Here is a 17,704-nt window from a genome sequence, read left to right as displayed (position 1 = left end):
CCGTGTAATCAGTGAGGGTGAGGCAGGTGTGCAGATGCGAAGCACTCGCCAGTCGTGAACGCGGAGAGGCAGAGCTGAGAGAACGGCTTGGGACCAAGAAGTCACCGTGGAACTGCCCTAGGTCTCTACTCACCAAAACGAAACTGAGGCTGACTGCCGGTGAGTCGATCCGCTGCGTTCTTTCTGCTGTTTACATCCGCTCCCTCATGTGAGGAGCGGTGCGTTCAGGAGCGCTTCGGAAACGCGGGCACATTTAACAGCGCCCGTAAATAATGAACAGTGGGGAAATAAGTTTCGGACTGGGAAGTTGGGTGGAACTGCATAATGAAATTATTTTAGAGTATATTAGGAGTGATAAAAATGAAATTATTTTGTGATGTTATTCTTGATAATACTGTTTTAATGGTATTAAAATAATGAATCGTAATGTATGAATTTGATGGAATTGTGAATTATGAATTTTAAATGACTGTGAATGTTTGTGTTGTGTGTTGAAGGTTTTTCACCTGTTGGAATTAAAGATGGTAAAAGGAAATTGAAGTCCTGATTCATTCCGAGTGAAGCCCAGCGAAAGTCATCAGAGGTGGAAAAATAGAGAAAAAGGGGGCAGAACACGACAATAACTTCTGGGTACTTGTAATAGCATAGAGATAATGATCATAGTCTTGAAAAGCCAGCTACCTGCCATTAAGTTGAACTCACTAGTATTTCATATATTAATTGGCAACAGGTTTTATAAAAGTCATCATAAGTGGATACATGATCAACCAGTTAAAAAAACATGCTGAACATAGAGTTATTGAAGGAGTCACACTTCCTCATGGTTATTTTCTCTTCTTCACACTGAAGGGCTGATTCGTCTGCAGGAGCTGATCAAAGCTCCGTCCAGATACAGCATCAAGATCAAGATCCGCCAGCTGCCTACAGGAAGTAAAGACGCCCGCCCGTTGCTGAAAGAGATGAAGAAGGGGAAGGAATTTTATGTCATCTTCGACTGCTCCTACCAGACGTCAGCTGATGTTCTCAAACAGGTGACCCTCACAGCCAAACGCAAGTCCTTGTCCTTCAGGTTTAATTTTAAATTTGACACCTTAAGAAAATGTAATACTGTCTCTGAAAATCCAATTTGGATTTCTCAAAAAGGAAATCGTCTCCATGTTATTTTGGTTTGCATTGCTTTCGGTTTTAATATTCACTACGTGCAAGATTAGTCAAATTCCATCCCCTTCAGAAATCCTATGTTCATTCCCAAATCCAAGCAGAGCCCATTTTCCGAGCCAGACGTACACATTCAGAATCAAAAGCTGCACAGAAGATTAATTGGAGACACTACGCTAACATGGGCAAACTGACATATATTTGCTCGGGTGCTTGTTAAAGCAAGCCATGCAAACAATATAAAATGGGAGAATTCGCTAAATGGATGGGATGTCTGATTTGCACGAGTCCCGGAGTGTGGATGTAGATCTGGTTGGCTAGTCGTCTGGAAAGAGATTAGTTATTCTGGCTGCAGTGAAACTCCGAAAACTCTAAACTTGTGTCTCTCATCCTGTCTAGATCTTGTCCATGGGAATGATGACGGAATATTATCACTTCTTTTTCACCACACTGGTAAGAAAACAAACACTCCATTATTTATTTTGGTCTTAAAGCTCTTGTGGAAGATCCAAAGAAACAAATTTGTCACATAATTTACTTTACATTGCCTTAATTAATTAATGTGTGTGTGTTTGTGTGTGTGTGTTTGTGTGTGTTCACCTGGAAATTCGGTTAAGCGAAGATTAAGCAGATAATCTCAAACATCTGTGGTTTGTTTCATAATAAGACTGCTGGATGTGTTCAGTGCCCTTGGCACGACTCCATGGTGTTCCATGGTATATTGTTCTGCAGTTTTAATCAAGTGTCCCCTCTACCCTGGCTGCCTCCGAGCACAATCCCTCTAATTTGCACTGATGGTATTACTCTTGAATCCCCGAAGGACCTTTTCGCCCTTGACCTGGAGCCGTACCGCTACAGCGGGGTCAACATGACGGGGTTCAGGCTGCTCAACATCGACAGTCCTCAGGTGGCCTCAGTGGTGGAGCGGTGGGCCATGGAGCGGCTGCAGGCTCCTTCGAAAGCCGAGACTGGGATGATGGAGGGGATGATGACGGTGAGTGTACCTGAGTTACAGTTTGTTAACAAGTGAGAGATAAGAAAAAGAGTCTACAGTCAGTCTATCGAGGGGGGCTTCAAGGGGGAAAGGAAAAAGTTTGGCTTCTTCTGTAAGTGTGGTCAAGAAGCCAGTTTAGAATTTTCTCATTTCATTATTGATATTCAGCCTTTAGCCTCAGACCAAATAGCAACATTGGACTGAATGCTGGTGTGTTTTATATAAAGTGATAATGTTGATTACAGATGTTTGGATCCATATACAACCAAAAGCACTTGATGAAGTGTGCAAGTTGGAGGCCTTTTGTTGCATCAGTTACACTTGTCTGCAGTACCAGTAGGAGTTTTTTCCAAAAAAACAAACAACAAAAAAACAAAAAACAAAAACAAAACAAAACAAAATAATAAATTGAATGAGAAGTGGGTGCTACTCACTAATTTCTCTATAAATTATTCCATATTTATAAAGCTTCAAATTATACAAATGCACACACAAAAAAGATTTACATGATGATTAGCTTCCAGCAACTTTAGATGCTTGGAATTTAAATACAGTCAAAGTGAAACTTTCAATTCTGAATTATTTAACAAGAAAAAGAAGAGAGAAAGTATTACCAGTACTGATAACCAAGATGACAAAGCTATTATTGTAGTTTAATTTTTTTTACGTTTTGTAATTGTATTGTTTCTATATTAGCTGGAACACTGGACACTGTTTGCCTTTTTTACATGGTGCTTTAAGTAAAACCCTGTACATAAAGAAAATATTATTTCAGTATGTTGCAAAAGACGTTCACACAAATTATGTCTCACTGCAAGCACTTGAGTCAGCATTAAGCGATCCGTCATGTTTCCCTCTGATTTTGTGTACAATCAGAAAGCTGCTTTCAATAAAATTGCACCCCAAATTGTGCACAGTGTGACTGATTATGATTTCCTGCCTGATTGGTCTCTATGGAGTTTACGAAATGGAAAATGCATTTTCCCTGGCGTCCTTTAAGACTGCACATGGTGCGTTGGTGGATGCGTCGATGTGATAAGTGCATGGCATGAGATCTGTGATCCCCCGGTGACGGGCGATAATGGCCGTGTTTGTGTTCCAGACCGAGGCGGCTCTGATGTACGACGCCGTCTACATGGTGGCCGCCGCCTCGCAGCGCACCTCCCAGATCACTGTCAGCTCCCTTCAGTGCCACCGACACAAACCCTGGCGCTTCGGATCACGCTTCATGAACATGCTCAAAGACGTGAGTTTGCTTCAGTGACGTGCAACAAAGCGCGTGTGTCCTCCATCCATCCATCTGTGGGAAACGTGCAGTCTATGTGCCAGCTGCTTGTAAGACTGGATGCTGTTGAGATCTAACCATTTATGCATAAGATAAATTTCAACCTATCCATACATTTTTCATCATGTTTCATTATTGAAATAGTTGCCCGAGGCAGGGGGCACCGTATATTCCATTCAACAGGGTAAACACAAAGAAAAATACAATCACACACACATGCATTCACACCTAGGGGCAATTCACAGCCACAAATGACCTTCATACAGATTTTCTTGTGAAAGGAAAGCAGAGTATGAATAGGGAGGATATGTCAACTCCATACATGCCAAACAAAGTTTCCTCAAGAATGATGACTCTGACAGCTGCGGATACATAAACACAACAAGCGACACTGTCAGAAAACCAAACCAGCAGCTTTCGTCATGTTGTTGACCACCGTTATAGATTTCCAGACTTCATCGCTCTCAGTCTGCAGCCAGCTGCTCAAGCTGTCTGTCCAGCAGTAATTGCCTCCTTTTAACTTTGGAAAGTGATTTCCTCATCTGCACTTAGATATATTAATGTAACTTTAATTGCTTTTCTCACTAGATTTGCGGACTCTAATTAAATGGTTTATTTGACCAATGAGCTTTTCCATTGGGAGTGAGGACTATTGACAAAACTTCAGCAAAGCCAGAGGAACCCAGAGAGCTGAGTGCGAATAAATGTGCCTCTCAGCTGCACAGCCCCAGCAGATATTGGCTGTAATTACATCAGTATTTTTACATAAACATGTTGGGGTTTGAAGCGTGATTTTCTTTTACAGTGGTGATTAACTGTGCGTTGTTCCACAGTCGGTCTTCCACTCGATAAACATGACACCCTATATCATCTTGTGCATTGTTTTTATTGCCGTGCATTAATTTAAAAGGGCTGTACTTGTGGTTTCTCTCCACGCTCGGCACATTCACAGCAAATAATATATACATTATGCTCCCAGCCAGTGTTTTTATTTCTCATATTCTATAGTTTTTGAGGTGGTCATCAGTAACAATGCACAGAATAAAGCAGGGAGGTGAGGGAGATGGTGTGTGTGTTTGCGTAAATACAGAGGAAGTTGACTTGGTGCTTGGGTAATCAGGTGATTTAGAACGGGCTATAAAAAGGAGCTGCAGGGTGAACCTACAGAGGAAAAGAAGGCTGAAAGAATGGAGATAAGAAAAAAGCTTGCAAAAAAGAAAAAACATTGCATTTAAACAGAGGAAGCAAAAAGATGAAAAATGGCTTCAACTCGTTCTGCCACCAAGATGAAGATGTTTGCTTCTGTGAATTCTCCTGTGGATGTGTTCGTATAATCTGCAATTGCATTCTAATACTGTTGAGAATTTTTAATATCAAATGTCTCAATTCATCATTGCAATGACTGATATTAGACACAAATGCTCATGTGTATGGAGACAATTCAATAAGGGATGATTTTATTTGAATAATTCTATGCGTAAATACATAAAAACGTGATCTCTTTATAATTATATGCTCAGGTGTGTGTGTGTGTGTGTGTGTGGGGGGGGTGTTGGGGCTGTTGGAGCTGTAAATAATTTATACTATTTCAAGGGCTGTTTATTTGTTCTCTTTTAAGACGTTCCATGCATTTGCTGCATTTGCTGATTTGCTGGATGAGCAGCAAATTCTGTGTATCTATATCGATAAATAAATGGAAGCTAATATTTCAACAACTTCCCAACTGGTGGTTAAAACAAGTCTTTTCTCTGCATAACATTTGTCATTAAGCAGCATTGTTGACCAGATGCTGATTGTTAGTTTTTTTTAATTTATGTGCAGTGCTTACTTATTTGATCATGACTCTTTTAGCATATGAATGACTTTCCCTATGGTGCATATACATTCATGAGGCGTACAAGTGAGTCTATAAATTATACAATGCACTATTTAAACTCAAGGATATGATCAATACATTCAGTGTAGTTCAATGAGAAAATGTTTGATTGTAGTGAAGAGATGTTTGATTTGACAAGGCTTGATCGGACTTTTTTTCAACTTCTTTCATTTCATATTTCTTTATTTCACCACTGTTTATTTCTGTTTTTGATCTTGACTTGTTTGGCAGGCCTCACACACAGAGCACAGTGCACACATCTTTAAAGTGAATCTGATTATCCCACCTCACGTGAGGTGAAAAACACATTGACAAAACAGCAAAACACCGGCTTTACATTTTTGGTGAAACTATCATCCGTTCCTTCGGGACTGTTTGTGTAGCTCTGATCGAACTGTTACATGAAGTGCCCTTGAGCAGGACACTGACTCCATTGTGGCTCAGCCTGTACGCGCTCTGCTTCTGTGGGGGCGGAGCGGTGAACGTGCGCAATCGCCTGCAGCAATCGCTGAAATGTCAGATATCTGCCGAGTTGAAGCTCCTGGAAGAGCTCAGATGAATGAAACGAAGTGGCCGGGGTCTGAACGCCGAGGATCCGTTTGTAAAGCTGTTGATTGCAGAGAGAGGACAGAGTGGACGTTTCTTCTTGCGTTTATTGATTTTCAGTCGCACCGTGGTTTCAGTCCGTCAGTGTTTAAATCTCACTCTTATCCTTTACATCATCTGGATTTTCCAATCGGGGAAGATCCATGTCCCCCGCTGCATGCACAGTAATGTTTCTGACACATGCTGGAGACGGGGACACTTTTGATTGGTGAGGATTTGAAAGGAGATTTAATGAGAAGAATCAATCTGGGCTCAGGGGTCAAGCAGGTCTCGCAGTAAGACTGTGAAGCAGTCTAATCAAACAGTGACTTCAACAAGTGATACCCTTTAACCCTCCAGAGATCTTTACATTAGAAAGAAATGTGGTTGGGTTTAATCTGGAATCGTATACTGGCCTGTTCTCTACTAGCAGCTGCGTTTCAATTTCTGAACATGTGTTCTTTTTTTGATAAAGTGTTCTATAACCTGAGTGAAGCAGTCCAGAACTTTACTTAAAATGACATCAGATTCAATTTGGTTTCAATCAAGTTTATTGCTTACTGCTCATACGATGGCTCGGGATGCGTTTAATAGAATTATTTCTCACTTGCACGCTTTCTGATGTAACTTTCTGTTTTCGAACTGAAAGATCGACTTAATATGACCATACAGGTTTGTTTTGTTTGCTTTCAGTGCACTTGTGATTTAATAACAATAAAAAAAAGACTATAATATATGTAGAATTTAGATTTTAAACCAGGGATGTAAAACCCAGTTCAGATCAGGGGCCACATACAGAAAAATTTCATCTTGAGTGTTGTAGCAAAAAGCATATGCGATGAAAATGAAATGATAAATCCACAAAACCAAACAATAACTAGAGAAAATGACCACAGTCTCAACATGGAGTCCATTTTTATTTAATTTCTTGGTGCAAAATACAGTGAAATATCTAAAAAATTCTCCTATAGTTGGATTATTTTTACACACTTACCCTGACAGCATGGCTTTGAGACTAGTTTGATAGCAACAGGGTATCTTTCGTGGTATTTCATTCACAATAGCTATTGGGCTACAGAGGAAATAAAAAGCACAACACAGAGAAACACAGAGTTCTACTTCTTGCTGTTTTATCTCCATTTGTAACTCTTTGACCAAAGCAGGCCTGCCCCACACACTGAAAACCATTGGCCCAGAGTATTGTGTAATGAATGAATTAGTTACACAGATTATCCGTCCTCTCATCTTTCTACCTGATTTATCCGAGCCGAGTCTGTCCCGGCTGACATTCAGTGAAGGGCAGAGTTCAACAAGCACGGGCTACCAGACCATCACAAGGCTGATTTACAGAGAGAGACACAGTCACTCTTAGGATTTTAGCAATTTAGGGACCCAGGGAGAATTTGCAAACAGAATACAGGAAAGAAGGGAACCTGGACCTTCTTGTTTTCAGGAAGGGAATACCTGGTAAAATGTCACAATTTTGGCCTTTTTCAGTGTAATAAAGCCCATAATGTAAGATGATATTTGATCCATTATCAAATTAACATTTTGCCAGTAATGTGATAAGATAGCATATGACAGAAGTAGCATTTAAAAGAAAAATCCTTTCAATATTTAAGAAAGGCTGGTAATACCATAAAAATGTATACTTAAGACAGTTTTTGTTGGAAATAGAAGTTTATTTTTGCAGGATCGGTGTCATTTGTTCATTATAAATAGGTGTCGTGGATGGGAAAGTCAGTACATTATTGACAAGCGGTCATGTTAGCTGTATGGCGGCTGTGGATGGATAGTGGTTGCCTTTCAGTCAGAAGTTTTCAGGTTTGATTCCCCATATCCTCCTGCCACCATGTCATAGTGCCCTTGAGCAAGACACCGAACTCCGACTTGCTTCCTTTATTCCTTTTGGAGTGAGCGCCCCGCAGCGGCAGCCACCTCCATCGGTGTGTGAATGACACTGACAGTGTGAAGCGCTCTGGGAGCTGCTCAAGCAGTGGAAAAATCCGACGTGTGAAGTGAAATCCATTTACCGTTCGATGGCTTTATTCCATTCAGAAAGGCCAAAGTTATCAGATTATTGGTCGCTGCAGCGAGCTCTACGCCTTCCTCGACCACAGTTTCTAGCACGGACAGTGGTGCAGTGGTTAGCCTTCTCGCTATGAATCTACAATATTCCTGGTTTGAGTCAAGGCTTGGGAGACTGTCTGTGTGGGATTTGTGTGTTCTTCCTGTGTGTGTGGGTTTCCTCCAGGTACTCCAGTTTCCTCCCACAGTCCAAAAACATGTTTGAGGTGATTTCACCCCTCTTCAAGCTGGAACTGGCTCCAGCTTGATAAAGTGGGATGGAAGAAGGATGACGCTTTCATTGTGTCTTGCTGTGCTTTGGGACTTGTATCCTGACAGATGCCTTTAATCATACGAGCAAACAAACATTGATCCACCGCACTGTCGCATTAGTAAAAGTCCACACTTTTCTGTCTTCATGCCACATGTTATTTACCACATAACTGAGCTGTGATCAGAAGCAGAGTAGGAAAGTATTTATGTGGATTATCCTAAGTGATCCAGCTTTCGGTGATAATATATCAGTTAGAAGCGGCATGCTTTTAGTTGTAATGGAAGCCTTTCTTTTATTAATGGGACTTTATTTATTGTTTGATTGTGATGCAGCAGTCTCAGAAGAGCTCCTGAATTTAATGTCTCCATTTCAGAGAAGACTCTGACCGATTTGTAATATTAGATGTAATTTGGAGTCCAAAAAATCTGAAACCATATCCTGGATGTTGAGACTGGTTTCTGAGGTCCTTCATTTGCCTGAGCTCTGTGTAATAGAGATTTCGCCGGAGTGTTCTTCAGCTGGGCTCACTTCATTATGAGCCGGTTTGAGATGTCTCTGAGCGCCACTGCCCACCCACTGCTCCACGGCTCCACGAGGCCGGGCCTGCCTGCTCCATTTACATCAGCATCCTCCACCATACACTCTCAGAGACACTTAATACCTCCACCGAGGGTCGGGCAAATGCAAAAATGTCCATTAAGATGCAGGGAGCCTTTGTCGGCATTCTTGCTCGATAGAGAACTCATCAATAATTCATCTTTTAGGAGATGTTTTCATGTTTTCCAGGCCTCTGCTTGATTTTGCATTCATGTATATGACAATATAAACGGATTCTCTGCTTGTGTTTTCTGCCCTCTCGCTGCCACAGGCACAATGGAACGGCCTGACGGGACAAATAATTATAAACAAGACGGACGGCCTGAGGAAAGAATTCGATTTAGACGTCATCAGCCTGAAGGAGGACGGCTTGGAGAAGGTGAACCATCAGACCCCCCTTCTACGCCTGAACAGCGGACATTCACACAGTGCAGGGTCGGGCAGGATGAGTTCAGTCAAACGAGGTCACTGCAAACTCATTCTGTCCTTAAGTTGCAGGAAGTTGACAATATCCAGAATAATTTCCTTGAGAAATACAGAACCCCTGATATGTAGTGTCCTAATTATGCCTCAAAAGAAGGAACTTTTCGAACCGTTTTTGACACATTGCTCTTTCAGATAAGTTGTAACTGTCTTTTTTTCCGCTCATAAGTTAGCGGGTGTTTCTTTAATCACATTGACAATGCTGCGTTCGGTTTTGGCAGGTCATTAAGAAGCCTGTTATCTGTTCATGCCATCATCACTACAAAGAAATTAAATTTGAGTTAACATGGCTGGAAGTAAAAGTTGAAATTAAAAGTGAATAAGAGTTGAAGTTTTTTTTTTTTTTTTTGTCCGTGTTTGCCTGGAAGCGAGCGTTCGTCATCAATGCTGAAGCTACATCTAAATCCAGGGCTGTGATTAAAATGCTTTCTCTTTATTATTTTTGCAAGACAATCGCGGGCAACAACCGCCTGAATAAAGTGTGGAAAAAGGTCTGTACTTTGAGCTGCCTCGGCAGACTGAAGGAACACTGACACTTGCTAATTTGCTCCACCTGATGTCTTCTCCCTTTTTTCATTAAAATGGGTTTCGGGTACCGGTGGGAAGAAAGATCTTGTGCTTGTGCTCTTTTCCTCTTTTTCTTTTTTCCTTTCATATATCTCTCATCTGTTTGGTCTTCCATTGCAAATTTGCCTCCTCGTGCTTCCTTAGTCTTAGATTTCCTTTCTCTGCATTTCTTCTCTTGATGGTGTAAAGGTAACCTCAGATGCTTCTTGTCCAATCAGTGCTGTTAAATGCATGTTTGGTTCTCCACAGATCGGCGTGTGGAACTCCCAAACGGGCCTCAATTTATCAGAAATCAACAAAGATTCGTCTACAAACGTCACAGACTCAATGGCCAATAGGACCCTCATAGTCACGACTATTCTGGTATGAATCAAAGTAAAGAAAGTCATCGTCAGTGAGCAATGAAGAAGATACGTTTGAATTCTAATGAGCTACAACAATAAACCTTTTCTTTTTTTAGGAAAATCCATACGTCATGTACAAGAAGTCCGACAAGCCGCTGTATGGAAACGACCGCTTCGAGGGTTACTGCCTCGACTTGCTCAAAGAGCTCTCCAACATCCTGGGCTTCTCCTACGAGGTCAAACTGGTGTCCGACGGCAAATACGGCGCTCAGAATGACAAGGGGGAGTGGAACGGAATGGTGCGAGAGCTCATCGACCACGTGAGTACCGATCGATAAGTATACCTGTAGCAGTGACCCACAGTCCGGGCTCACCGCGGTTCTGTCCCGCGTCAGGTCGCTGACCTTGCTGTCGCCCCGCTGACGATCACGTATGTGAGGGAGAAGGTGATCGACTTCTCCAAGCCCTTCATGACGCTGGGAATCAGCATCCTCTACCACAAACCCAACGGCACCAACCCGGGGGTGTTCTCCTTCCTCAACCCGCTGTCCCCTGACATCTGGATGTATGTGCTGCTGGCCTGCCTCGGCGTCAGCTGCGTCCTGTTCGTCATCGCCAGGTGAAAGTTCAACCATTCAGTTTGATGTTATCCACTTCACTGGAAACTTATTTTTGCTTGGTAGGTCAATTGAGAACCAGTTCTGGTTTACCTGGCCACAAAACATAGACTTTTCTCTTTCTAAATGTATTAAGAGCAGCAGATAGAACATGACACTGAGACCATATCTCATATCTGATGCTGCCATGAAAGATTGCTAACTGCTAAGTCATTGCTATCAAGCTAGCCTCAAAGCCATGCTGTCCAGGGCCCGTTCACACCAGGCATTAACATGCATTTCAGTTGATCAGATCACATGTGGGAAGTCTTCACGCAGACTGTTTATACTTGTCCATATCAAGCATTTCAGGCTGACCACTTGAGTTTGGACTGTACAGCTACCGCTATGTCACTTCAGCTAAAAGGTCAAAGGGCGAAGGGCTCTGCGCACAGTTATTACATCAGGCTAGGACGGTCTCTCTCTGCCCAGGTGGCTATAAGGAACAGTGTGTCTGCAGAGCTCCAGTTACAGACGATGATGTTATTTTCTGTAGCTTCTTTGAAAGGTTGGAAAAACTGATTCTCAGAACGGCGCGTTCTCTTAAATGAAAACGGAAGACATTTATGTATTTTTCTGCTATGCCACTCACCTGGAGCGGATTCGCGACTCATGATTGAAATACAAAGCCCATGTGGTCCGATGTGTTGAACCACCTCAGGATGTGGTTTGAGTGAAAGCGCTTTGGTGCCTGTTTACATTTGTCTTTAGGAGTCACCACTTGTGATATGGAATACATGTTGAGACTGTCATCATTTTTAGTCGGAATTGTTTGGTTTTGTGAAAATATAGACATTTGACTTTGAACGATTAGATATCTTGTCTTTCACCAATCCAGCCCACTCCAGATTTGGACCCTGAACTAAAATGTCTCTGAGGCTCCTGTCTAGTTCATGTTGCATTCCTCATTTGAAATTTTCAATTAATTTATGTATCTTTATACATCAGGCCCATTTTACATTTTTTTGTTGATTATTAATTAAATAGTTTGCACTCTATTTTAATTTTTCATTAATACTATTTGATTATATATCATTTATTATTTAAATTATTATTTATTATTTAATTGAATTATTTACCCACATTTAATTTTATAGATTATTATTTGCTAGTTTTTTCTTTTATTCTCCTATTTCTTTTTTTGTCTTTTGTTCTATTTAGTGAGAGAAAGTGAATACAAGTTCAAAAAATACAAGTTTAAATAAACAGGCTGTGGATTTCTGGTTTTCCACAGCCAAAATGTCATTAACAAGCGAAAATAGAGGTGAAAAGCACACGTTTCTGAGTAAGTTTCAGGATAAGGCTAAACGAATATACTAAGATATGTGTTTACTATTTATTTACTCATTTCTGACAGTTGACTTGATCTCTTTCAGGTTCACCCCTTATGAGTGGTACAACCCTCACCCATGCAATCCAGACTCAGACGTGGTGGAAAACAACTTCACTCTGATAAACAGCGTTTGGTTTGGAGTGGGAGCTCTCATGCAGCAAGGTATGCTAATCCAAAAATATTTTATGGCCGCTGTAACACAGTTCAAATACCATTTTCAGAGGATTTATTTGCTGATCTAATCTGCGATACACCTCACAGGATCTGAACTGATGCCTAAAGCCCTGTCCACGAGGATTGTGGGTGGGATCTGGTGGTTTTTCACACTGATCATAATCTCCTCTTACACTGCCAACCTGGCTGCCTTCCTCACCGTGGAGAGGATGGACTCACCCATCGACTCTGCAGACGACCTGGCCAAACAGACCAAAATCGAGTACGGCGCTGTGAGAGATGGCTCCACCATGACCTTTTTTAAGGTAACCTTCTGTCCACATTACAGTAAATACAGCTTAGAAGGAAGGATTCAAACAAAATAGCATCAAGTGGAGCCTCTTGGTGTTCAGCTTGGATCCATCAGTGCAGGAGGTGTTTTGAGTAGGAATGCTAAGGATAAAAGTTTGTGCCTGTTCCTATAGATCAGTGCGCACACTGTTATTCCATAAAGATTCAAAGGATTTATTGTTTCACCCGTCGCCCAACCAGCAGTTTATCTGGATTTATGTTGAGAAATTGAATAAACTTGAACAGATTTGCACTGGCTTGTCACATCCCATCCGCTGCCACGCCTCAGAATAATAGCTACAGTCAGCAGTTTGTCTGCAAGTGCTAAACAGAATAAATCACAGGCCACAAACAAATGTCAGATGTGTCAATATTATCTGTTCTGTCTGAAACTCGCCGTTGGAGCCGTTGTTATTCATCAAGAAACATTGTCTTAATCTCCCACAAATCCCGATCCCGCCTCGGCAGAAATCTAAGATCTCGACTTATGAGAAAATGTGGGCCTTCATGAGCAGCCGGAAAAACACGGCGCTGGTGAAGAACAACCGCGAGGGGATTCAGAGGGTCCTCACCACAGATTACGCCCTCCTGATGGAGTCCACCAGCATCGAGTACATCAGCCAGCGCAACTGCAACCTCACACAGATCGGAGGCCTGATAGACTCAAAGGGCTACGGCGTGGGAACACCGATAGGTACCGGACACTCATCCATAAATGGGTCATTCATAATATTCAGTCTGGTTTGATTGTGAGAAGTTTTATTGAGTCAAGGCTCTGGAGTCAATCCCAGATGAGTTGCAAACACACAGCGACACACACTCAAACACAGTTAGACTCATATATTTAAAGTCACCAATTAAATTCATGTTACTAGAATATGGGAGGTAAAAGAACACACTAAGGTAAACATGCAAACTGAGATGTGACCATTTTATTACTCCCTGTTAAATAATAGCAAAACAAAGTATGAAGTTGAGTAATTCAGTTTATGATATTATGCTGTCAGGATTTTTCATCATGTTCTCGGCCCAGTTTCATGGCCTTTTTTGACTGATTGATTTATTGGATTAATTTATTCTCAGTGTTAAAAACACACAGCAGGAAAAACAGGTGTCAAGATGTAGCAGGTTGAACATTTTTGAAGTAAAAGTTATAATAATGTGATGAACTGCAAGCTGCCACATGGAAGAATTTGTTCATGGATTTACTAAAATTCCAAACTTGCTTTCTGTAGAAGGTTTATCCTCAGAAAAATATTTGTTTAAGCATTTAAACACAATGTGTTTCACAGTCGTCGTTGTTCCATTTTACTGAGTAACAGAGAGGGCAGGGTTAAATTGAAAAGTGGTATTGAACCTGCTCCTTTTAGGTCCCATTTAAGACGTTTCAAGTCAAAATGAATCGTTTTCGTTTCATAAAAGTTTCACATTTTGTGGCAGTGTTTTGGAAACTATGTCTATTTTCACATGAATGCAGAAAATAGTGAAAACAAATTGGTTTTCAAGTGCAGAGGAACTACTTATGATGGCCGTGGTGTGCATGCACATGCACAGTGTTTCTACATGGAGACGAGTCAGAATGTTTTGAGAAAGTTCCACTTTGGACGCCATTTTTAAAGCACCTTAATTGTGGAAACCAACCACCAAAAGACTTGATTTTTTCCTCAACCTTTTAGATTACAATAATACAAGTTGGCAGGCATTAGAAATAATGTCAGAGAATTAATCAACAACTGATTTCTATTACTTACACAACACACTATCGCAGTCAAATTTCAACTTTTATTGAAATTAATGAGGCCTGTGTACTTATGGTTGTGTTTTATAATAGAGCACCGTCAACTGTGTAGAATGAGATGTTGGATTTTGATTTTTCCCATTTTCAAATTACACCACAACTCAAATGGGACTCAACTGTCGGAGTGACTCACATGCACACAGTTTTAAGTGGCTAATCAATACATGATGTGACTGTAATCTGGGTGTTTGGTCTCGTAGGCTCCCCCTACAGAGACAAGGTCACCATCGCCATCCTGCAGCTGCAGGAGGAAGGGAAGCTGCACATGATGAAGGAGAAGTGGTGGCGAGGGAACGGCTGCCCGGAGGAGGACAGCAAGGAGGCCAGCGCTTTGGGCGTGGAGAACATCGGGGGAATCTTCATCGTGCTGGCCGCCGGACTCGTGCTCTCAGTTTTTGTAGCAATCGGGGAGTTTATTTACAAATCCAGGAAAAACTTGGACATAGAGGAGGTGAGCGTGGGCCAGTGCGAGTGGCACAACAAGTATTAACGGAGCGAGGGGACTCGGCGGAGGACCGGCGGGAACCTACTTTGTGTCGTCGTCGTCTTTGCAGGACTACAGTGATCGCTGGGCCAGTAAAAATCTCAAGTCTGAATGTGTTGAACTGCACTGTTACAATCAAAACAAATAGATTTTTAAACGCAAAGTTCTGTGTTTTCCGGTAGGTTTTATGTAGCACACAGAAACTTTCTAGTCCTGATGGGAAGAATACTTTAGAAAACCCTTTCTATGACGACGGATGGTTGCTGACTTCTGGGATCGTGACACTTGACCATCTTGGCCTTGAAGTTTTTTTGCAAAAACTTTGTAACATTGTTTTGTGTGAAAGAAACATCGTCGTCATACCGTGATATCCGGGGCACCTGATGACCTGCGGCGTCTTCTCGTGTCGATTTGAACACCTGCAATACGTCTGAAGGGGGGTTCTGGTATGAAATGTCTGCCACGTTCATCTTTACAGCGCACACAGACTTTGCTATAACTGCACTACTTACCACTTTTGTATGTAGTCATGTATTTCACAGGAAAATATTTTGATTTATTCAGTGACAGTCGTTTCCAGTTTGTTTATGAATGCGTGCTCCCTTCAAGATTTTAAACATCAAGTTGCTCAATGTCTGTACTTTTTTTTTTTTCTCTCGGCTTTTTGTATTATATGAAGTTTATGAACATGCATATATAAGTTTTGTCATGTTGGAATTGTTTCAGAATGACTAAAATTATGTGGAAATATTACATCCATCAGCATTATTTTTTTTGGAGGGGGGTGGCTGTGGTTTTTATGACTCTTTCGAATCTCCATTCATAGATTTGTTTAGTCATTTCATTACGATACAACACACATGTTGTCTAAATGAAGCGTTTTCAGCTCAATAGGTCAGTAACCTCAGAAGAAAATGTCCCTGTTGTTGACTGCCATTACAGAAAACCTACTTAAACACTAAACTGTACATTTATACTTTTGACAAACTGCTATGCATTTGCAAACCACTTAGACTGCAGAAACATCCCCATAATGCAATGCAGGATTGTTATTCATGCATTTAAAAACCATTGGTGAGAACGGATTACCAATGCACAGAATGTAAAGTGGAGAGAAACGGCTTTTGAATTCTGCATTAAAGTGGATGATCGTCAAATCCAGCTCCTCCGAAGACACATTTCAGCGGCTTCAACGGCGGCTCGTCGTAACCCGCGGACAAGTTTCGCTTAGTCGGCTAAAACCTGCTCTCACCTCAATCAGGCTTAAGTTTTTAAATTCTCATTAAGGACTGGATTCTGTGTATTGGGAGTGTAAACCAGGACGATCCAGACCTGGGGTGAGCAGCTGACTGCGGGCTAAAGGCAAACTCTCGGCCCTGTGACAGAAGACAGAAAATCATTCACAGGAAATTATTTTTATGCTCCTGACAGGCGACAACCGGATTGTTGATTCTGTCTCTATAATTCGGGGATTTGTGTCATATTCAGGAAGGCACAGACGTTTCAGTCAATCATTATCTCAGTTTATCGAAATCACAGCGTGTTTATCTGACGCCGCATCATAAAAAAACCACCGCGAAGGCGCACGGCAGACAGCGCCTCCATAAATGATGCTCATATGGAAGCGAATACACAAATATTTAATGAGCATCTCATGCAAGTGTTGCATTTATTTTCAATCTACACATAATGATGGAGAACAGCTTTCAGTGTTGATAAATCTTGGCCGTAGTCGCTGGACACATAACTGTGTGTTTTTATGGTGTAAAACTGCAAATAAATACAGGATTCCCAAGGTCCACGTAGGATAGAAGTGCTTCAATCATCTAAAACTGTATGTTGGCAGTTTGGATTTAAGTCGTTCTTCCGAGCTGCATTTTGATCAATACTGCTGGTTTACAGGGTGTTCAATAGGTCGTTCTGTTTCTTTGCTGATTTTTAGTGGCGTTATAAAGGAGCTGGGTAGATTTTGTAGGTGTGAAGCAACAATAGGGAGAAAAGAAAAGACAACCAGTCAAATGGTGGGGCACAAATATAAAGTCATCCATTGATTATCTGTACCGCTTTATACGATCACAAGCATTTACATCCAGAGGCAATTTCAGTCACCAAATAACCTCAAATGAATGTTTTTATACTGTAGGAGGATACTGAAGTACAAGCAGAAGGTTCATAAATACACATACAGGGAAAACACACTGCACTCCGAACACTGTCTCGACACTGAAGATATTCTCACTGGACGCTTTGAAGACTAATTCCAATAATGTAAAGAAACCAGGCAGAAAAGTCAAGTAACACGTTGAAATGACTGATGAAGAGCACAATGATGATAAAGCTGAATTGAATTGAATGATTGCACTGAATGAATTATCTTTTTTTTACTGGTTATCAAAGTTTTTTCTTTTCTTTTTATTTTTTAATTAGTGATCAGTAGTGAGAAAATGTTCAATAACAAGTCAAGCGCTGTTGAGCTGGGATGTGAGGATCTAAAAGGATCTGAGCGTCAGTGCAGAGTGTCTGTCAGTGGTAATGTGGGCAAACAATGGAAACTTTTCATTCTTATAGCGCTCGACACACATTCCTCAAACGCATGAATAACCAACACTGCGGGACGCTGTTCAGAGAATGATCGCTTCCTTTAAGCTTATGTGGATTTTTTTTTTCTGCACCGCTAAGCTGAACAAGTGACTCACTAC

The 17,704-nt window shown here is 41.3% G+C and overlaps 1 protein-coding gene across 2 annotated transcripts in view; it reads left to right on the top strand.

The window, feature by feature from the left end:
• Window positions 1-15,082, top strand: part of LOC115400338 (glutamate receptor ionotropic, kainate 1) — a 34,266-nt gene extending 19,184 nt beyond the window's left edge. Inside the window, exons 4-16 of one of the 2 annotated variants that reach the window (XM_030108145.1) lie at window positions 850-1,031; window positions 1,558-1,611; window positions 1,979-2,152; window positions 3,255-3,398; window positions 9,108-9,215; window positions 9,769-9,810; window positions 10,136-10,249; window positions 10,347-10,550; window positions 10,626-10,849; window positions 12,263-12,381; window positions 12,481-12,698; window positions 13,192-13,417; window positions 14,722-15,082. In XM_030108145.1, coding sequence (XP_029964005.1) covers window positions 850-1,031; window positions 1,558-1,611; window positions 1,979-2,152; window positions 3,255-3,398; window positions 9,108-9,215; window positions 9,769-9,810; window positions 10,136-10,249; window positions 10,347-10,550; window positions 10,626-10,849; window positions 12,263-12,381; window positions 12,481-12,698; window positions 13,192-13,417; window positions 14,722-15,011 — 2,099 coding nt within the window. In that variant the 3' untranslated portion in view covers window positions 15,012-15,082. The remainder of the gene's footprint in view (window positions 1-849; window positions 1,032-1,557; window positions 1,612-1,978; window positions 2,153-3,254; window positions 3,399-9,107; window positions 9,216-9,768; window positions 9,811-10,135; window positions 10,250-10,346; window positions 10,551-10,625; window positions 10,850-12,262; window positions 12,382-12,480; window positions 12,699-13,191; window positions 13,418-14,721) is intronic. The other variant, XM_030108146.1, reaches the window with a different exon arrangement.
• The last annotated feature ends 2,622 nt before the right edge of the window (window positions 15,083-17,704 follow it).

The sequence above is a fragment of the Salarias fasciatus genome, chromosome 14, assembly GCF_902148845.1.
Source record: "Salarias fasciatus chromosome 14, fSalaFa1.1, whole genome shotgun sequence".
NCBI lineage: Eukaryota > Metazoa > Chordata > Actinopteri > Blenniiformes > Blenniidae > Salarias > Salarias fasciatus.
Note: the sequence above shows the minus strand (reverse complement) of the source record. Positions and strands in the feature narration are given on the sequence as shown.